Source organism: Bactrocera dorsalis, chromosome 1 (assembly GCF_023373825.1).
Source record: "Bactrocera dorsalis isolate Fly_Bdor chromosome 1, ASM2337382v1, whole genome shotgun sequence".
NCBI lineage: Eukaryota > Metazoa > Arthropoda > Insecta > Diptera > Tephritidae > Bactrocera > Bactrocera dorsalis.
Genome location: NC_064303.1, coordinates 6252564 through 6275858, shown reverse-complemented (window position 1 = coordinate 6275858; position 23295 = coordinate 6252564). Strand labels below are relative to the sequence as shown.

The following is a 23295-nucleotide window of genomic DNA, read 5'->3' as shown; positions in this document are numbered from 1 at the left end:
GCAACATTGTCGCCCTTATTATTTCTTATCACCCTGAACTTCTTCAGCTAAACTTTTTATGTCGTCGAGGGTTGAACACAGACAGTAAGCTTGAAAAATCCCCAAATTAACACGTTGAAAAGTATTCGTCTTAATCGCAAAGATTGTCATTCGCTTATATTACTTATTCACTTTTACGTATGCAGCAAATGATAAACACAGCTTCACAGACTTAAGGCTTAAGCTCGAGCACGTGGAAGGTATAGCGCGTGAAATCGTAATGAATTCCTGTGCGGCACTCCACCTTTGAGAGCAGTAGCATATATGAAGTATGGGGTGCAGCTTAGAAGCTTTGACTACAGAAAAATTTTAATTTTCATAACATAATTGTTGTTGTTATTGTTAGCAAGTTTGTAGTACTGTTACTTCGCTTTGAGGTAGCAAACGGCAAACAGTTGCGCGTCTTGTTTGTTGTATTGTTGTTTATTTTATATGAATTTATGAATTTTCATTTCTGTGTTACTTTGTTGACGTGAAGTGATAAGCTAAAATACTTTTGCATTTTCCACTAAAAGAAACTTGAAATCTTTTTAACTTTTTAGTCGAGTTTACGAGTATAGTATTTACAAAGTAAAGATCAACAACTTTGCCAAAGTTATAAGTTGTTCTTTGTGTTTTTGTTGTGGGTGTTTTGAGGGGCCATGAATATGTAAGGGAGTAGGGTGACAAAACAATTGCCGCAAAGTTGTGATGATGAAGCTTTAGGTGGAAATATGAAACGCGAGAAAATACTATGTTCATATTTTTGGTAGTGGGAATCATAAAAAGTTGGTTGCGAAGCAATATTTCAATTATTACTAAAATTTAAATTAAATTTGTTAAGTTTGGTAAATGCAATTCATTGGCTTTCACTAACAATTTATTCTTACAGACTATCTCAAACGTAAAGGAAAGTGAAGCATTTATGAAAACTAAGTATGCACTACATTAAAGCTTTTATAGGGCTTTCGCCTGTGAGAAATCATTGGTTATCGCACAAAACAGACATTATTAAGATTTTTTGGAAGTTTTTCTGGAATTTCTGCTTGTTATTCGAAGACTCACTATTTTTCGCCCAGAGTTATATTGCAAAGCTTCATAAGGAAGCTGCTTTAGAGATTCTGTCTCTTATCATTCGAAAGCTCACTATTTATCGCCACGGCGCTTTTAAAGAGCTTTCGTTTGTGAGATATCTTTCGAAAGCTCATTAGTTAACAAGCAAAGTAGACATAGTTAAAACTCATTTGGAAGCTTTCTTAACCTTAAAGAAAAAAGCTTTTAAAGAGCTTTCATCTGCGAGGTATCTCTCGAAAGCTCATTAGTTGTCGCGCAATGTAAATATTACCAAAATTCATGTGAAAGCTTTGCTAGAGCTTCTGCTAATGAGATATCATTCGAAAGCTCGTTGGTTGAGACCAGAAATTGATATGTGACGCCAACAAACGACTATACGTATTTAGTAGAGTTGTAATTTTATTTTACCAGAGAATACATACAGCCTTTATCTTTAATGAGTTGTAGCGCTTCAAGCAAGGAATTGGAGAATTATGTAACCTACATAAAGAGACATCAGAATCTTATCTGATTTGGTTTTTTTCTCGTCAATCTTGTCAAAATTACGTCCCCCGCAATGCTCTTTTGAGTTTGCTCAATAGCCATAAATGGCAGAAAACGACAAAACCAGGCGAACATGATAGCTGTGGAATGACACGAGTCGAGTTCTTGACAAAAAGGCATGACGAACCGATAAGATAATGATATGGTGCATTTGAGCGATTTTTGCTCCAAAACGAGACTTGACGCATGAGATAAAAACACATTCTTCAAAATGGTGTATGCTGAGCCAAATGATATTCCAACACTAGCAATGAGCTGATAACGTCATGATTAATTCAGTTAGTCAACTTCGAGCTAAGAATTTTTATTTTTAAAAGTGTTGTAAGATAGTCTAAGGAAAACTATACCAAGGGTTTAGAGATTTAAGGGAAATAAAGTTGAGACCATTGACTCCGAATTTCGGAAGTAAATTTTAATAATTTCGACCCATTGTTGGATCAAGTATCTTTCTATGATGAAATGGCAAGCCTTTCTGAAGAGAAATGTCAAAAAAGCGGGAAAAGATATGGCGTCGTTTGCTCTCGCTTTCGGTCTACTTTTGGAGCGTCTCAATTGAAGAACCCTTTACATGCCACTTATTAATGAGATGAACCCAGTAAGTTAGGACAATAGTGTTCCACAAATAATATTGGGTCTCTATAGGCTCTCAGTTTCTAAGATATCAGTCTGAAGCTTTGCCCAAGCTTTTTTTTGCTTAAGGAGCTTCTTATTTGGCAGAATCGCCGATATCGGGCAACTATATCATATAGCTGCCAAACAAACTGATCGATCGGAATCAGGTACTTGCATGGAAAACTTTTTCATTTGACGTGGTAACTTCCCCAAATTTGGTACAGCTTATGCCATAATACAGCGCTATAATTACCGCAGATAATGTTCAGATGTACAGCTGCAACCGAAACCATTGGTTTTCGGAAAGTGCAAAAGAACAGCTGGTACGACGAGGAGTGCCGTGTCGCAGCGGAGAGAAAACAGGCTGCCTACCTCGCAATGTTACGATCGACCACAACACGTGCGGGATGGGATAGATACCGAGAGTTGAAGAGGGAAGCGAGACGCATTTGCAGACAGAAGAAGAAAGAGGCCGAAATGCGTGAGTATGAACAGCTCGATAAGCTGGCCGACAGGGGTAATGCTCGAAAATTCTACGAAAAGATGCGGCGGCTTACAGAAGGTTTCAAGACCGGAGCATACTCTTGTAGAACCCCCAAAGGTGATCTAGTTACCGATGCCCAGAGCATACTTAAATTATGGAGGGAACACTTCTCTAGCCTGCTGAATGGCAGTGAAAGCACAACACCGGGAGAAGGCGAACCCGATTCCCCAATCGATGACGATGGAGCAGACGTTCCATTACCCGACCATGAAGAAGTTCGAATAGCAATCACCCGCCTGAAGAACAACAAAGCGGCAGGGGCCGATGGATTGCCGGCCGAGCTATTCAAACACGGCGGCGAAGAACTGATAAGGAGCATGCATCAGCTTCTTTGTAAAATATGGTCGGACGAAAGCATGCCCAACGACTGGAATTTAAGTGTGCTATGCCCAATCCATAAAAAAGGAGACCCCACAATCTGCGCCAACTACCGTGGGATTAGCCTCCTCAACATCGCATATAAGGTTCTATCGAGCGTATTGTGTGAAAGATTAAAGCCCACCGTCAACGAACTGATTGGACCTTATCAGTGTGGCTTTAGACCTGGCAAATCAACAACTGACCAGATATTCACCATGCGCCAAATCTTGGAAAAGACCCGTGAAAGGAGAATCGACACACACCACCTCTTCGTCGATTTCAAAGCTGCTTTCGACAGCACGAAAAGGGGCTGCCTTTATGCCGCGATGTCTGAATTTGGTATCCCCGCAAAACTGATACGGCTGTGTAAACTGACGTTGAGCGGCACCAGAAGCTCCGTCAGAATCGGGATGAACCTCTCCGAGCCGTTCGATACCAAACGAGGTTTCAGACAAGGCGACTCCCTATCGTGCGACTTTTTCAATCTGCTGCTGGAGAAAATAGTTCGAGCTGCAGAACTTAATCGAGCGGGTACAATCTTCTATAAGAGTGTACAGCTGCTGGCGTATGCCGATGATATTGATATCATCGGCCTCAACACCCGCGCCGTTAGTTCTGCTTTCTCCAGACTGGACAAGGAAGCAAAACGAATGGGTCTGGCAGTGAACGAGGGCAAGACGAAATATCTCCTGTCATCAAACAAACAGTCGTCGCACTCGCGACTTGGCACTCACGTCACTGTTGACAGTCATAACTTTGAAGTTGTAGATAATTTCGTCTATCTTGGAACCAGCGTAAACACCACCAACAATGTCAGCCTAGAAATCCAACGCAGGATAACTCTTGCCAACAGGTGCTACTTCGGACTGAGTAGGCAATTGAGAAGCAAAGTCCTCTCTCGACAGACAAAAACCAAACTCTATAAGTCTCTCATAATCCCCGTCCTGCTATATGGTGCAGAGGCTTGGACGATGTCAACAGCGGATGAGTCGACGTTGCGAGTTTTCGAGAGAAAAATTCTGCGAAAGATTTATGGTCCTTTGCGCGTTGGCCACGGCGAATATCGCATTCGATGGAACGATGAGCTGTACGAGATATACGACGACATTGACATAGTTCAGCGAATTAAAAGACAGCGGCTACGCTGGCTAGGTCATGTTGTCCGGATGGATGAAAACACTCCAGCTCTGAAAGTATTCGACGCAGTACCCGCCGGGGGAAGCAGAGGAAGAGGAAGACCTCCACTCCGTTGGAAGGACCAAGTGGAGAAGGACCTGGCTTCGCTTGGAATATCCAATTGGCGCCACGTAGCGAAAAGAAGAAACGACTGGCGCGCGGTTGTTAACTCGGCTATAATCGCGTAAGCGGTGTCTACGCCAATTAAGAAGAAGAAGAATGTTCAGATCGGAACACTGTAACATACAAAATGACCGAAAAAATATACTCATAAAATATATTTTTTTCTTTTTTTATTTAAAAAATTTAGTATACGTAGAAAGTAACTTGTATTCAAATACCTCTATACACAAACAAAACAGATTTTTTGAATATTTCTTTTTTCCGATTTTTCTGTCGGACATATACAGTGCTAAGAAGCTTTCCAGTATTCCAAAACTTGGTTTTAACTTCTTAAGCACACAATTTTTTAATTTTTATTTTATTTTATTTTGCAATATTTCTTTACTCAACCCACCAAATTACATTTTTGTTGTTGTAATATTAATTTGTATAATTCATTATTCATATATCTCGCTTGTATTGACTTTTTCTTTCACATTCTACTGAATTCTTCTCCCCACTCGCCAATAATTTATGCACATTTTGAAACGTAAATTCACTCAACTTGTTCATTAAACCAAAAAATGTTTTATTAGCTAACTTTTACGCTGTTTTAGCTAATTTAATCTACGTTAAATGCCTTAAGTCCTGACCCAAACATCCTATGCTTAACAAGAAAAAATATCAAAATTTTTGGTTTTGCTTTCTGCTGCCTCTTTCCTTATTGGGATGAGCTGGATTTTCTTTCCAATTTTTGGTTTTTGGTTTTCGATTTTTAATTTTTAATTTTTAAATTTTATTTTTTGGGTTTTCTTTTCTTGTCTTTTTGCTTTCTTATGACCAATAAAGTATGCTTCTTTACAGTTGTTGCTTTTCAATTCGCATTTTCATGTAAATTTTCAAAGGCAAACAAAAACAAGCACGACGCGGTTTATCTCTTTGGGAGCATAAATTTAAAACATATAAAGCTGCCATGCACACACATACAACCTTACACTCGCAAGCAAGCCACATTGCTCTCGAACGCTTACATATAACGGGTGATTTTTTTGAGGTTAGGATTTTCATGCATTAGTATTTGACAGATCACGTGGGATTTCAGACATGGTGTCAAAGAGAAAGATGCTCAGTATGCTTTGACATTTCATCATGAATAGACTTACTAACGAGCAACGCTTGCAAATCATTGAATTTTATTACCAAAATCAGTGTTCGGTTCGAAATGTGTTTCATCGACAAATTTTGTTCAGCGATGAGGCTCATTTCTGGTTGAATGGCTACGTAAATAAGCAAAATTGCCGCATTTGGGGTGAAGAGCAACCAGAAGCCGTTCAAGAACTGCCCATGCATCCCGAAAAATGCACTGTTTGGTGTGGTTTGTACGCTGGTGGAATCATTGGACCGTATTTTTTCAAAGATGCTGTTGGACGCAACGTTACGGTGAATGGCGATCGCTATCGTTCGATGCTAACAAACTTTTTGTTGCCAAAAATGGAAGAACTGAACTTGGTTGACATGTGGTTTCAACAAGATGGCGCTACATGCCACACAGCTCGCGATTCTATGGCCATTTTGAGGGAAAACTTCGGACAACAATTCATCTCAAGAAATGGACCCGTAAGTTGGCCACCAAGATCATGCGATTTAACGCCTTTAGACTATTTTTTGTGGGGCTACGTCAAGTCTAAAGTCTACAGAAATAAGCCAGCAACTATTCCAGCTTTGGAAGACAACATTTCCGAAGAAATTCGGGCTATTCCGGCCGAAATGCTCGAAAAAGTTGCCCAAAATTGGACTTTCCGAATGGACCACCTAAGACGCAGCCGCGGTCAACATTTAAATGAAATTATCTTCAAAAAGTAAATGTCATGAACCAATCTAACGTTTCAAATAAAGAACCGATGAGATTTTGCAAATTTTATGCGTTTTTTTTTTTTAAAAAAAAAGTTATCAAGCTATTAAAAAATCACCCTTTACATAGGCAAACAAATACATGTAAGTGTACGTGTGCATGTAAACCAATATACCGTTTGTGTTTGAGTTTGGCTTTTTCAACTTGGGAAATATGATTGTTGATTTCCAAAATTTATTCCAAGTTTTTATATTTTCTTGTTTTTTTGTTTTGGTTTTCCGAGGGCAAGCTCAGCGCCATCACCATCACCATCGACCAGTCGACGCAGCAAAAAACCGCCAAGTTTTTGTCACTGCGGACCATTTTATTTGCTTTTCATTTCTGCTTGTTGTCGTTTGTTATTAATTTGAAATTCAACTCGTGCGTCCGTCCAGCTTCTGCCACGCTCCACACCGTGCAACTCAAATCTGCCACAAGTCTTGCAACACGGCAACCGCACACTTGTTTTGGTGGTCGGTCAGACTCGCAATTGTTTTGCTCTGCATTTATTTGCCACATATACATATGTTTGTGTGTTTGTATGTATATAATTTGTTTATATACGCGTATGCATATTGTAGTTGTATTGGTATTGTGATTTCCTGTCATGCAACACATTTTACGAGTTAGTAAGCTGCAACACATGCACTATTTATAATATCTTGTGTAAGATAACGGGATAGATATATATTTGTGACTCTTTGGAAATGCACATATATGTGTGTACATTAGAGCGGATCGATATTTTTGCAACTTGGCCTAAGAGACTATGGCTCTGAAATCGCTTTCGTGCCAGCGATTTTAAAGCAAAGTTCAAAACCCATGAATAATCAGTTCTATGGGAGATATGTGATATAGTTGTCTGATCAGACCGATTCCGACTAATACTCAATATAATATCAAAATGCACTTACGTTTTAAGCTGAATTCGGATATTCGAAAAACTGACAAACAAAACTAAAAAAATTCGCATTTAAAATCACTGACTCAAAACCTGTTTTAGACCCATAGTCAGAGTTGTTCAGAAATATCCGTTGAACATTTTGTTTCTTGAGCAAAATTGTTCACAATTATCTGTAGAATATTCCGCATTCATGATTTTTCCATTTCTTTGTCTCTCTGTAAATCAACGGCTTCTAATGTACATAACTGCATATATGTATATCCTAACTTCTTGATATTCATGATACCCACAGCAATTACTTGCAAATATTTATATTTTTTTGTGCAAATTGTGCAGGTTATATATCACAGATTGACCCATTGTGTATTACGAAACTTCTGAAGTAGCAAAAAATTAAAAAAAAAAACTTGAACCCAGCTGCTGAAGCCAAAAAAGACATTATAGAATGACATTTTTTTGTTTTTGTAAAGAAACTTTGCATTTATATAAGGTTCAAGTACCATGGATACCTTTAAGATTTGTCCTTTCTCTTATATAACGCTTTAACTATCTTAACTGGTATTTCGGTATTTGAGTAGTTAGTAAATATTATTTTCTAATGTAAGACAAAGTGTATAGTAAGGCTGAACCGACATTGACTTTGTAACCGTATACATCAGATCTGGGTGTCGGAGCATAAAGGGGTAGCTCACAATGAGTTGGCCGATGAACTAACTTGCGGTGGCTTTCAGTTTGATGGGGATAGAACCAAGCATTGCGGTGAGATTCCACACTATAAAGGAGTTGCTCCACGTGGAGGAGAGAACGACACTGACAACAGGCAACATGAATGCGCCACTCCAAATAGAGTTTAGGGATACATATGATTAACTTTCCCCGAGTCAAATTCCGTCTCCACGTCTCGCTCTAGACTGGACACTGCAGGCTCAGGAAACACATGTACAACAGGAGCATAATCTTTTGTTCAAAGTGCCAGTTTTGCGACATGGAACAAGAAACTCCTGACCACCTAACTCTAGATTGCCCAGCAAACCTCAATAATTTTCTTTCTATATATCTAAAACAAAGTTTCTTTCAGTTCGAGATATTGGTGATGGTTTAATTGAAGCAAAACTTTAAATCTTAAGCTAGTAGTTCATTTGTCGCATATACCTTTACTATATATTAACATAAATTACATATATTTAACATAACACTCGACAATAGTCCTTTGCACGACGAATACCGCAGTCGATCGAACGATGAGCTTTACGAGATATACAACGACATTGGCATACTTCAGCGAATTAAAAGATAGCGGCTACGCTGGCTAGGTCATGTCGTCCGTATGGATGAAAATACTTTAGTTTTAAGGATATTCAACGCAGCACCCGCCAAAGAAATCCTAGGAAGAGGAACACCTCCACTCCGTTGGAAAGACCTGGTGGAGTAGTACTTGGCTACACTTGGTATCTCCAGTTGGACCCATACAGCGAATAGGAAGAACGCTGTTGTAAACTCGGCTATAACCGCGTAAGCGTTGTCTAAGTCAATAAAGCAGAAAAAGATGAGATTCGGGAAATATAAAGATCTGGTGTTAATTGTAGTTTTTAATTTTTTTAACAAGCAAGCTTAATGTAAACCCTTCTTGGACATGGTTTCTTAGTGCTTACCTTTTTATAAATAGCAATGAAGAGGATTCGTTTTGTTGGATGCATTATGAAGGTAGCTGTGGATGCCAAGGTTTTGAGGATAGTTCTTAACAGTACAACCTTTTTTTCAGTCAAGGGATTTGCAATATTTTTATTCCTTGAAAACTGTAACACAACGTGAGGAGCATTGGAACCGCGATCTCTATAGACATTTTTCATTCAACTGCTTGAATTAAGCTATTTCAAGATCGATCGTTGAGGAAAGGGTCGTTGTGTCCAACAGAAAAGACTACATTTAATATTTGGAATATGGTAGTGTGAACTTGAGAATAAATCATTCGGAAATTAATTTCTACTACTCTCTTGCCATTCAAAGGTATTCTAATTTTCGAAAAATATATGTGTAGTAAGAATATAATTGAACATATTAATATTTAAGGGAATTCATGGAGACCAACGAAAATGAATAAAATGTTTATTCAAAGCTTAAGCATTGTGGCTTTACTATATCCAAATATTGCACAATATAATTATATACATACAAGTATTTACGAGTACAAATTATTTCACGCTTGTAAGGGAGATAATTAAGAAAGAGATCTATTTCTTAAGATTTAACTGGTATATAAATATAATATATATATGTATATCTAATTATAAATAGATATGTATATATACATTTACAGAAGCTGTAACTCAACACTAAGAGCTAAGTGCTATTTACACCTAACTGCTTTTACAAATACATATATACATATGTACAGTCATAAATGTCTGGGCTTTTATCCAAAAGCTTTACTTATTTATAATTCAACATTTACGACCTTTAATTTACTATTTGCAAATTACTTTACCTGACCAACTTGATTAGTTCTGGTTGGAATTCCGAACATTCTCAAGAAGAATATAAAATTACGTGTAAGTATGAAAGTTTAAATTATATGTATATGTATGTATATGTATGTATGTATGTATGCAGTAGAACTGTGTGATTTATGAGTGTATCAAAATTCGGAATGTGAAATTCCTGCAAAATTCTTCGAGAGATATGCAAATTATGCACTAACGAAGGGATGCATGTCTGTACATATGTACTAAATAAATATGCAATTGCAATTAAAATGAGAATTATTTATTTTAAATTACTTACGGAATTATTGCGAAGTAATTATGTAATTATTAAATTTTTTATACTTATATGCAATCAAAATTTTCGAAAATTCAATTTACTAATTGACTAATTGTAATGAGATCAAAGTCATAATTGACTGTGATTATTGAACTCAAATAATGGAGATGCTTGTGTGAAATTATGTAAATGGAATTTGTGTTATGAATATGTATGTATATACAAAAATTCCTCAATAATATTAGACTCGCCACGAAGTTTGTATTACTAATATGGAGATATGAGAAACCCTCTATAAGTATAGAAAATTATATTCAGAACGGACCACTATAATATACCATCACACTAAATTAGATCAGAGGTTGAAAAAGTTAAACATAAAGTGGTTGAAAATTTGTATGGAAGCACCAGACAGTTATCAGAGGATCTCAACATATCTTATAGATCGATTCAACACCTTTGGTTACTGTTTTGGTTAGTGTTTTAGTTAATGTTTTGATTAATTTTTTGGTTAATGGTTTGTTTAAAGTTTTAGGTAATGTTTTGGTTAATATTTTGGTTAATGTTTTGGTTAATCTTTTGGATAATGCTTTGGGTATGAAGCACGTAAATACTACATTCGTACCGGATGAGCTGAAACTTTTGCAAAAGCCTCGAGTGGAGGTCGCAAAAGAGATGCTTGACAACGTAGCTGAGGAGCCTACATTCATGGAATAAAACACTATTGGTGACGAGACATGATTCTATGAACGTGGCGACAAAACCGTCCAACAATCTCACCAATAGCGCTCCAAAAATAGGTCGAAATCTAAAAAAAAAAAAACAAAATTCGCTGAAAAAACTGAAGGCCATTATAGCCAAGGTTTGAAGGAATGGAAAGTAGAATCAAGCCTTGGCATTATAATCCTTGTTATATTGGCTCTGGAGCCCATTTAGAAAGCGATAAGCAAAATATGAAAATGTATTTATATTTTTACCTGTCCGGGTCAAATTTGATCAGATGGTATAGCTGCCCTAAAAACTGTCCTAAGTAAGTTTTTGTTTGGAAATAATATTGAACATATGTATGTTATATTTAAAATCAAAAATTTGAAATCTTTAATTATTCCTAATCTTTAATGTTTAATCCTTAATTTTTAATTTTTAATCTATAATCTATAATCTATAATCTATAATCTGTAATCTATAATCTATAATATATAATCTATAATCTGTAATTTATAATCTATAATCTATAAACTATAATTTATAATCTGTAATCTATAATCTATAATCTATAATCTATAATCTATAGTCCATAATCTATAATCTACATATATTCTATATTCTATAATCTATAATCTATAATCTATAATCTATTATCTATAATCTTTAATCTATAATCTCTAATCTATAATCTATAATCTATAATCTATAATCTGTAATCTATAATCTATAATATATAATCTATAATCTGTAATTTATAATCTATAATCTATAAACTATAACCTATAATCTATAATCTATAATCTATAATTTATAATCTATAATCTATAATCTATAATCTATAATCTATGATCTATAATCTGTAATCTATAACCTTTAATCTATAATCTATAACCTTTAATCTATAATCTATAATCTATAGCGTATAATCTATAATCTCTAATCTACAAACCATAATATATAATCTATAGTCAATAATCCATAATCACTAATTTATACTCTATAATCTATATTTTATATTCTATATTCTATATTCTATATTCTATATTCTATATTCTATATTCTATATTCTTTAATCTATATTTTATAATCTATAATCTATAATCTGTAATCTATAATCTTCCATAATCTATAATTTTAAATCGTACATCTTATATCTTAATCTTTAATCTTTAACCTTTAATCTTTAATCATTAATCTTAAATCTTTTATATTTAATTTTTAATCTTTAATCTTTAATCCTAAATCTTAAATCATAAATTTTAAATCTTAAATCTTAAATCTTAAATCTCATATCTTTAATCTTTAATCTTTATCTTTAATCTTTAACTTTTAATCTTTAATCGTATATCTTAAATCTGTTATCTTGAAATCTCATATCCAATATTTGAAATCAAATTTAATTAATATTACAATATTAAACCAACATTTGTCTGATTACCATTACTTTTGTCATTTAATTAATTTTCTGCTACCTACTACCTATTAATTAATATCGATTTTTAGCAAATATTGACATATTATGTATTGTATGTTGACAGCAAATTTCTCAAATCATTGCCAACAAATAATGAAATTGCTCATAATTAGCTGCCAGTGTGCGCAACGCTGTGCCATTATAAACCGTTTAAAACTTGTTTTATGCTTTTTCAAAATGGCCAACGCAGATTGCTGCCACTGCCACGCGCTTTCAATCCGTAATATGGATTGGTATATATACAAGTATGAATGTGTGTATGGCTGTACGTGTATGTTTATGTGTGTCTATGTGAGCGTTAATCGCTCTTTCGAATTTGTAACGCAAAATCAGGTTTATTCAATTTCAATTATTTTAACTGTGCCATTTCCAATGTGTGCTTGTATTGGTGAGCGCTGGTTGTGATTGCGGCGAATTAAACGAGTGACTTGTTGGATTGGGTGAGTGAGAGTATGGGTGTCGGTATGCCTGTGCTGTATGTGCATCATTCGAAAATTATTCATTTGTATTTGCTGCTGATTGCGGTCAGTTGTTTAGCAAATTGACGGTGATTAATTTTTATGTGAACGAATAAAGTGGCTAGGAATGAGTTGTTGACCAAAGTATGTATGTGGGAGCAGGAGTATATAAACAATGTCTGCTAATTTCACAAGCAAATGTAAATGATTGATTGCAATATTTGCTAGAGAGTTTTGAGTAAAAATTTCGAAGTGAAATGTTATATTTAGACGTTTTTGTTTTAACTTTTATTTGTAAATAGATTTGCTAACGATTTTTGTTAGCTAGTCAACTAGTCGAAATCAAGTTTACCTTTAAGTTCACTTGTTGACATTTAACTATCACATTTCTTCTTGCTTTATTTATTACATATTTAATTTAATTTTCACACACATTTTAATTTTTCACTAAACAAAAATATTTTTCTCATTTAAAATCGACTATCAATTGCATGCCAGAAATCTAATATCTCCACATTACATCTCCTGCACTTCATTTGATATTCCGACCTTTACTTACAGCCGTTTTAATATATGCAAATAAATCGCAATGTATTCTAATTTGTTTTTAATATATTCCGCACTTTGTATTTGATTTTCGTAGTTTGCGCAAATTTTGTAACAATTTTCAATTTCAATTCCCGCAATGTAAATACTAACTAGCGCAAATAATCTGATTTTCAAACATTTTAATATTTATTTACATGTTTTTGATGCTGATAAATAGCCAAAACGTGCACATAAATCACTTCATGGACACATTTGATTGCTGTTTCGTGTAAAAAATTCAGTGGAATGCAAATTTTATGTTGATTAGTTATCAGTTATTAGCGGATAGTAAATATTTGGAGCAGCAATCGATTTTCCACAATGATATCAATAGGAAAGCAGAGCCAAAATTATTATATTATGGTCAAAAATATTTTTGCAGTTAAAAGCCACACAGCAATATTGTTTATAATTCGATTACTAAAAGGATATAGGTTTCAGTTCTGTAAGTAGTTACATCCTTGAATTCAAATCAGTGGATTTAGTTAAATTTTTAATATTTTGAATGTACATCACATCCGGCAAATATTCTACGGATCCTTCTGAACAACTTTTTTCTAAGGCACTATGGGTCTATAGAATCGGCTTCAAGCCAGCGGTTTTCGAGTTTAAGCAACCTGACGCATCAGTTGTATAAAAGAAATGTTATTTAGTTGTTTGATATTACTGATTTCGACAATTGATCAGTATAATATCACTAAATTTCATTTGGACATCTCGAAAACTGAAGACTTTAAAATCCCTAAACAACTTTACCTCAAAATCGCTGGCGCGTAACCTGTTTTAGACCCATAGTCTTTGAGGCAAAAATATTCAGAATGATCCGTAAAACATTTCCCGCACCCAAGATTTTTTCAATTTTTTGGTTCTCCGAAAGTCACTCCGCTCTAATGTATATGTTAGAATATTCTCCGGAAATTTGAACTTGAAGTTACAAGGATATAAGGCTAGGTTAGGTTACGTTAGATGGCTGATCTAGAAAGATCGCATGTGGACTGCTATATGTAGTACTTTGTGAAATAACTTTTGTGTTCGAGCTTACTTTTAGTAAAAAAAACATACGGAAACGAGCTTAATGAAAAAATTAGAAGAATATTGAAGTTGAGAAGAAATTTAATTAAAAAAAAAAAATACTTTCTACGTCATACTTGACAGCGATATAAGCCAACTAATACCAAAAGAAAAAGTACAGAAAACCGATTTCCCAGATTATCAAGCAGTGAAAATTTCAGGTATGTTTTACAATTCTTTTTCAATTCTTTCATTACATAAATATTTGCTGTTCGCATCGTAATTAAGAGAATAAAATATAAAATAAAAATTTTAATAAAAAAAAAAATACTCACCTCTGGCAACATTTTCAGGAATCCCAGCAGGAAAATGATCATTATGCTGGACGTGGAGACACAGAATTGCATTTTCAAAAAAGTTATTGCACATTTGCGGTTAAACCAAATCGGCAGTAGTATGAGAAAAGCCGAACAGGACTGCAGTAAGCCACAGGCGCAGCTGATAATCACGAAGAGTGGCCGTTGTGTGGGTGAAACGGGCTGCGACTGAAAGTAATTGAGAAAATTACAAAATCATTTTTAGAAAAATATTTTGAATAAAAAAGATGAATCTGAAATGTTGCTTAAACTAAAATTTGTTATATACATATTTACAGCTGTTAAATTTAAAAATAAATTTAAATTTATCTTATATTATTATTGTATATACGTACTTATTGACATTTGGATTACAAAAATTTTTTAAGATGTAATTCAGGGGTTATTATTGAAACCTCCTTGTATGAAATTAAAATAATTTGTTCTAACTGTCGATAGTTTATTCCTTTGATAGTAACATATTAAAATTTTAAATCAATATTTCAAGTATTTTTGTGTTACAGTCTTTAAGGGCTACATTCGCCCTTCAGTTCAATCAGCTCCGTCAGTTTATAGTTCAAGCGTTTTTTTCTAAGCTACATTTGCTTGCGAGAAAGGTTGATGGAGCAATGCACTTTCAGGAACTTACCATGAACTTCACTTTAAGGCTTCCTGACCACTGCAGCGCCTTCCATTCAGAGGGAGCTGCCGTAAAAGTAGCAGTAGATCTACTGCTCCGAAGGGCAGTCCTCTTCAGAGTGGTGACTACTCATTTCGATAGCAAGGCAGCGAAATTAGATTTGAGTTCGGTAACTGAGCGCTCAAGAGTAGTGAAGGGGTGCCTAGAATCTTTATTTCTAGCATCAAATTATATTATGATTAGATTGGTTTGAATGTCTGTCCACAGCAGTATTGCAGGACACTCTAAGGCGGATGAGCTTGGTAGGACAGATACTTCAGTTTCAATAACTAAAACTTAAACACTCTCTATAACTATAACAGTATATCAGGGAACGGGTAAGAGTTCCGTTGGCTTCCTGTAGTTTGCTACTGAACCGCTGGCCTCAGACAAATCGGAAGAAGTCTAGGGAACTCTTCGCTCTCAGCAAGGTTCATCTTCATTCTAATTGGCCACTGTTCGATCGGAATTCATGCGAAAAAATTTAATAGTTGCTCTTTGGAAGAAAGTAAGATATAGGGTGATTTTTTAAGAGCTTGATAACTTTTTTTTAAAAAAAAACGCATAAAATTTGCAAAATCTCATCGGTTCTTTATTTGAAACGTTAGATTGGTTCATGACATTTACTTTTTGAAGATAATTTCATTTAAATGTTGACCGCGGCTGCGTCTTAGGTGGTCCATTCGGAAAGTCCAATTTTGGGCAACTTTTTCGAGCATTTCGGCCGGAATAGCCCGAATTTCTTCGGAAATGTTGTCTTCCAAAGCTGGAATAGTTGCTGGCTTATTTCTGTAGACTTTAGACTTGACGTAGCCCCACAAAAAATAGTCTAAAGGCGTTAAATCGCATGATCTTGGTGGCCAACTTACGGGTCCATTTCTTGAGATGAATTGTTGTCCGAAGTTTTCCCTCAAAATGGCCATAGAATCGCGAGCTGTGTGGCATGTAGCGCCATCTTGTTGAAACCACATGTCAACCAAGTTCAGTTCTTCCATTTTTGGCAACAAAAAGTTTGTTAGCATCGAACGATAGCGATCGCCATTCACCGTAACGTTGCGTCCAACAGCATCTTTGAAAAAATACGGTCCAATGATTCCACCAGCGTACAAACCACACCAAACAGTGCATTTTTCGGGATGCATGGGCAGTTCTTGAACGGCTTCTGGTTGCTCTTCACCCCAAATGCGGCAATTTTGCTTATTTACGTAGCCATTCAACCAGAAATGAGCCTCATCGCTGAACAAAATTTGTCGATGAAACACATTTCGAACCGAACACTGATTTTGGTAATAAAATTCAATGATTTGCAAGCGTTGCTCGTTAGTAAGTCTATTCATGATGAAATGTCAAAGCATACTGAGCATCTTTCTCTTTGACACCATGTCTGAAATCCCACGTGATCTGTCAAATACTAATGCATGAAAATCCTAACCTCAAAAAAATCACCCGTTATAATCGTCTCAACACTTCCTTTTCGAATGACCAGCTTTTACTAGACGAAGCCAAAAACACCTCGGATCTTATATTTTTAGACAGCCAGATGGAAAGTGGAAATATTGAGTACATGAAAAAGCCTTTTTGTATTTTGTCAATAGATTAAATTATGGAAAAGATTGACCGTCACATAATTAGCCCTGATATCGTTAAAAGACTAAACATTCATCATCAGAAAGTTTTGAACCATTTAAAAGAAGGCTGGCTACAAGAAGAAGTTCGATGTTTGGGAACCTCATGAATTGTCTGTGAAAAATTTAATGGACCGAATTATCATCTGTGATTCTTTGCTCAAACGAAATGAAATCGAACCAGTTCTGAAGCGAAGGGTTACAGGAGACGAAAGGTGGATCAAATACGACAATGATGTGGGAAGAAGATCATGATCGAAGCGTGGTGAAGCTCCAAAAATGGTCGCAAAAACAGATTTGACGCCTCGAATTGTTAGGCTAAGTGTTTGGTGGGATTGGAAAGAATTATCCACTATGAACTGCTCCAGCTTGGTCGAACGATTGATTCTACATTTTACTGTCAACAATTAATAAGATTGAAGCAACACATTGAAAAAAAACGGCCAGAACTGTTCAACAGAAAGGGCTTCATCTTCCATTAGGACAACGCTAGACCACACACATCTTTGATGACTAGGAAAAAACTGGTAGAGCTTGGCTAAGAACTTTTGATGCAACCACCATTTAGATTTGGCCTTGCACCATCGGACCGCCATTTGTTTCGGTCAATGCAGAACTTCCTTAATGGAGACGCCTGTGAAAATTAATTGTCGCAGTTTTTTCCCGAGAAACCAGAAAAGTTTTACACTGATGGAATAATGTCCCTGGCGAAAAAATGGCAAAAAGTGGTCGACCAAAATGGTAAATATTTGGTTCATTAAAGTGCGTTATAAATATAAAAGGAAAATAAATTGAAGTTGTATTAGAAATACGAGAAGATTTTTTCGACTAGCCAATAAAAATAAACGCCTAACCGAATTTATGATAGATTTAAGGCATTTTGGCGATAACTGATATCCAGCTAAATGAATTTTTGGTCCGGTTCTAAAAAGGAGTGTTCAAAACAATCTAAGTGTGATCCCACAAGTCATGCTGAGGGATCAACGATACTCGTATCACTTATACCACTTAACATAGGATTCTTCTTATGAAAATATAATAACTTTACACGCTCCGGCTTTTAAGAGGTTATACCACAGCTATATACGACACTGAGCCATAAACTCTCTTTTTAAACGCATTTTCAATTTGCCATAAATTTTCAGAAATATAATTCATAAAGATTCTTTAAAAAGCAGTCATATAATAGAAATATCCGAGGCAGTAATAAGTTTCCCACGTCTCAGATTTCACCAAAGGAAAAATTGTAAAAGCTTGTAAGGCTGCCTGACCAAAACTTTCGCACTACTCACACGTTCCAAAGAAATGCATTGTGCTCGGACCACAAGTAGATTTTCTTAAAAAAAGAAAATATTTTCCAAGAAACTTTACTGTCTTTTATGTCTTAAATTTTCCGCTACTTTAACACGCTATCTTCATATACTTTTCTTAGTGTATTATTTGCTATTTGGGATAACTCACTTGGTAATTCAATTTCGCTTTCGGTTTTCGGTTATGGTGAAAATAGAATAAAAATGAAATGTGAATTTAAAGTAGAAAACGTTGTTGTTGTTTTATTATGCGTATTCCCACATTACTTTTATCTTTTTTGTCGCTGTTTGTACTACTTTTTTATATTTCTGTTGTTGCTTTAAAATTCATAAAACAAATACAAGTCAAAGCCATAAATGTGCCTGGCAAGTGTGGGTAGCTGTGTGTGCGTGTGTGTGTGTGGATACGTGAAGTTGAAATTTAAGGAAGCGGAAATAAGCATTAAAATTTATGAGCTTTTATGCCGGCTACTGCCAAGGCTAAAGGCTAAAAAGCGAAAGTAAGTTAGTATGAAGGCCAGCAATAACAAAAAAAAGCGCTCGCCGCACACAGTGTAAACCAAAACGCAGCTGAGCGAGCGGCGAGTGGGCGAGCGTGTTGCTGTGGCATAGCTGGGCTCAAGTAAATTTGTGTGAGCTGAATTTTTGAGTAGTGCTATTTACATTGTTGTTGTTGCTGCTAAGCGAACTGCAGCTGAACTCTACTTACAGCAGTAGGTAGGATGTGCTGCAAATACAATGTTGGCTTTTTGGTGGGTAAATCAGGAAGTGCTCATAAGCCGCACACCCACACATACATACATGCATGCACATTAGTGTTGTTATAAGTACATGCGAGTATTTTAAAATGAAAATCTCTAAAAAGCGAGTTAATATGTCTGTTTGTGCTGGCACTAGTTTAGCGCCGAGCATTACGTGCTTCGGCTTGCCTTGCAGCAAATGGTTGCGCTAGGCCACTTAATGGCTGTGTACATACATGTGTACGTGTGATGTGGCTCAGCTGCGATATATATGTATATACACAAACACACACCATTAAAATACATAAATCATGAATTCTGGCGGTAACGAAAGGATTTAATGCTTTCACTTTTCATTTGTATTCAGCTTGCTTTTTTTTGTTGTTTACCCTGTGAGTGGTTTAATAATATTAATGTAATGTTGGTGAACTAGCACATATGGGGTGGCTTTTCAGATAGTTAGTACAAACTTTAAAATTTGTGCATAACGTGTTCTAATTTTATTTTTTGAGGTGAAAATTTTAAATTTAAATTCTATGTTTTATGTTTAATGCTTAATGTTCGATGTTCGATGTTCCATGTTTTATTTTAAATTTTAAATTCCTTTGAAAATATGTTCCAATTGAAGTAAAAATAATCAAATTTAAGTTCTATGTTTTATGTTCGATGTTCTATGTTTTATTTTCCATGTTATATTACTTTAAAATTTTGCGTAACGTGCTTTAATTTTATCCTTTGAGGTTAAAATTTTAAAATTACATTCTACGTTTTATGTTTAATGTTTAATATTCTTTGTTTTTTTTTGCAGTGTCATAAAAATGTGTGTGTATATAATTTTTCAAATACTGATAAAACGTTATTATTTTTCAAATACCCGTAAGGAAAAAAATGTTGTTGTTTTTCAATTCAAAATTCTATGTTTTATATTCAATGCTTTATGTTCGTTCGTCGACGTTTTATATTATAGTTTGAGTAAAGGCATACATATGTATGTAATTGCTGTGTCTGAATATGCTGTAGCTGAAAATTCCAAATTCTATGTTCTATACTCAATGCTTTATGTTCGAGGGTCGATGTTTTCTATTCTAATTTGAGTAGTATAATGTAACTGCTGTGTTTGAATATGCTGTAGCTGAAAATTCAAAATTCTATGTTCTATAATCAATGCTTTATGTTCGAGGATCGATGTTTTGTATTCTAGTTTGGGTAGTATAATGTAACTGCTGTTGTTGTATACGCTGTAGTTCCAAATTCGAAATTCTATGTTTATTTGTTCTATATTCTATGTCTGTTGAATATGGTGTAGTTCAAAACTCGATTTTCTATATTTTTTTTTTACACAAACGAAGTATACGCATCCTATTTTTATTAAAAAGTATTTTAAACCAAGTTTTGTGTTCTATTTTCTATGTTTTACGTTCGTTGTTCTGCATTTTTGCATAGTCGAGGTATACACTCGTTAGTTTTGAAAATGGTTTTATTCAAAATTCTTCGTTCTATATTCTATGTTTTATGTTCGATGTTCTCGGTTCGATGTTTTGTATTTCTTGTTTTTATATTCTACGTTCCATATTCTATATTTTACATTCTAAATTCTCCAAAAAATATTTAATATTATTTATTCTATGTTATATAATCTATCTTCTATATTTTCTATGAAATATACTTTATTATTATTAGTTTTTTTCTTTATACTCAATATTCAAAGTCTGCATTTAAGCCCTAAATTTCAGTCGAGTACTCTTCAGCTTTATGATCTCTCACTAAATGTTTTTAGAAACTATATTCTATATTCTATATTCTAAATTCTTTGTTCTATGTTTTATGTTTTGTAACGTGGCTTTTGCCACCTTCCAATAAGTTACGTCAACTTCGCCCCACAGTGCATCATGTACCCGCACCATACGCACACAACGATGCTGAACCCCGCTAGAGCTTTCCACCATACGTCCTAATGCACCATACGCATACTCACCTCGCTACCGCGACGAAAGCTGCGCTGTGCTTGCTATATAAGCAAGCACTTCGCACTGAGTGCGCTCATTTGCTCCAGTTCGCCGAATCGGACGGTCACCGGGAACAGCAGTAGGCAGCGGGAAGTCAACGCCGGCTCATCAATCCCGTTCGTTTCATCACCGTACCCGCTGCAACAAGCGTCAACGCCGACTCATCAATCCCGTTCGTTTTCATCACCGTGCCAGCTGCAATAAGCGTCAACGCCGGCTCATCAATCCCGTTCGTTTTCATCATCGTGCCAGCTTCAATAAGCGTCAACGCTGGCTCATCAATCCCGTTCGTTTTCATCACCGTGCCAGCTTCAATAAGCGTCAACGCTGGCTCATCAATTCCGTTCGTCTTCATCATCGTGCCAGCTTCAATAAGCGTCAACGCTGGCTCATCAATTCCGTTCGTCTTCATCATCGTGCCAGCTTCAATAAGCGTCAACGCCGGCTCATCAATTCCGTTCGTTTTCATCACCGTGCCAGCTTCAATAAGCGTCAACGCTGGCTCATCAATTCCGTTCGTCTTCATCATCGTGCCAGCTTCAATAAGCGTCAACGCCGGCTCATCAATCCCGTTCGTTTTCATCACCGTGCCAGCTTCAATAAGCGTCAACGCCGGCTCATCAATCCCGTTCGTTTTCATCACCGTGCCAGCTTCACTAAGCGTCAACGCCGGCTCATCAATCCCGTTCGTTTTCATCACCGTGCCAGCTTCACTAAGCGTCAACGCCGGCTCATCAATCCCGTTCGTTTTCATCACCGTGCCAGCTTCACTAAGCGTCAACGCCGGCTCATCAATCCTGCTCGTTTTCATCACGCTGGTCTGGCTGTCCACTGAAAGGGGGGGCGTGGACAATTCGTTTATTAAAATCAAATCTTTTATTTGCTAAGGGTTCATGGGTCCCAAGGCTGACCCTGGAGCGGCTGAGCTTACCTCAGCTATGGACGAGACCCCATTACAAATGGCGCCCGAGCAGGGACCTGATTTTGTGAGTGACAGTGAAAAACATGAAACGGTCACCAACGCTCATGAATCAGGTTCGCCGCGCCCCCCACACAATCATAAACATCGCAGTACTCCAGCGAATAAGGCTGCTACGCTTGAGACAGACACGACCAGTTGGATTTACTGGCTGAAGAAGGACCGATTAATCACCGAGTGCAGACGACACCACATCGCTGTCGAAGGGCGCACCGTAGCAGATCTCCGTACCGAGCTGAGCGCCTGCATCCGTGCAAAGCGCCACAATAAATCCACGGAAGATCTGGTGAAAGCTTTGGAAAGGGAAATGAAGGAGGAAGATAACGCCACCATACTCGTTCCAACCACCACAGTGAGAATCCCCAGCAAAGCGATAGCAACACGTGACATAACCTCAGCCGCAAGAGTGCCGGATTTGGAGGTTATAAACTCCGTGCGGCGATGGAACATACGCTACAGCGGTCGCGAAAATTTACACGACTTTCTGGAGCGATGCGAAGAGCTAGCAGAATGCTACTCGATAGCAAACAACCAGCTTCTTGCCACGATGCCGGAAATTCTGCAGGACAAAGCGCTGCAATGGTTTCGTATAAAACGCAATGTCATCAACACGTGGGACGACTTTCGTTACGAGGCTCAACGGTTCTTTTTACCGAAACGTCACCTCGCATATCTGGAGGAAACCATCCATCAGCGCAAGCAATTACCCAGAGAGAAAGCAAAGGATTATGTGCTGGCCATCCAAACGCTCATCCGCCAGCACCCGAAACTACGCGATGAAGATCACACCGAGCGTATATATGACGGTCTAAGGGTGGAATATCGCTTATATGTCCGTCGGAGCGATTTCAACAGCGTGGACGAACTACTCGAATTAACGGAAGAATTCGAATTGTTGAAAGGCGAGGAGACCAGGCAAGCGAGAAACACCAATCACTGTTTGACGGCGGTAAGTAATAAGTATTGCAGCGAGAACGTTTGTTGGCGATGTAAGCAGCCGGGACACCGAAGACACCAATGTCGCAACCAGCAGCGAATATTTTGCTCTCGCTGTGGACGCGACGGAATCATGTCGCGGGACTGCAATTGTCCTACACATACGACAGTGCGAGCTTTTCCGTTCAAACCCAGTACAACAGCACTCAAAGCAACGATTCCGTACCCAGAAGGGAAACCAGATGGCCGTTATTATTTGCCCATTACTGTCGCAGGCATGCAGATAGAAGCTCTGGTGGACACCGGAGCCACGCTCACATATATCGGCAAAGAACTTCAACGTCATCTAGATAAACACCAAATTAAAGCCAGACGCCAGACCAGTCGCATTCAGCTAGCTAACCAGACGTATATACCTAGCACGAAAATGTATCCTGTTAC

The 23295-nt window shown here is 36.6% G+C and overlaps 1 protein-coding gene across 1 annotated transcript in view; it reads right to left on the bottom strand.

Annotated features, from left to right (window-relative positions):
• Positions 1-23295, bottom strand: part of LOC109579481 (uncharacterized) — a 319803-nt gene that overhangs the window by 31321 nt on the left and 265187 nt on the right. The window contains exon 16 of the mRNA XM_049446659.1: positions 14559-14768. Coding sequence (XP_049302616.1) covers positions 14559-14768 — 210 coding nt within the window. The remainder of the gene's footprint in view (positions 1-14558; positions 14769-23295) is intronic.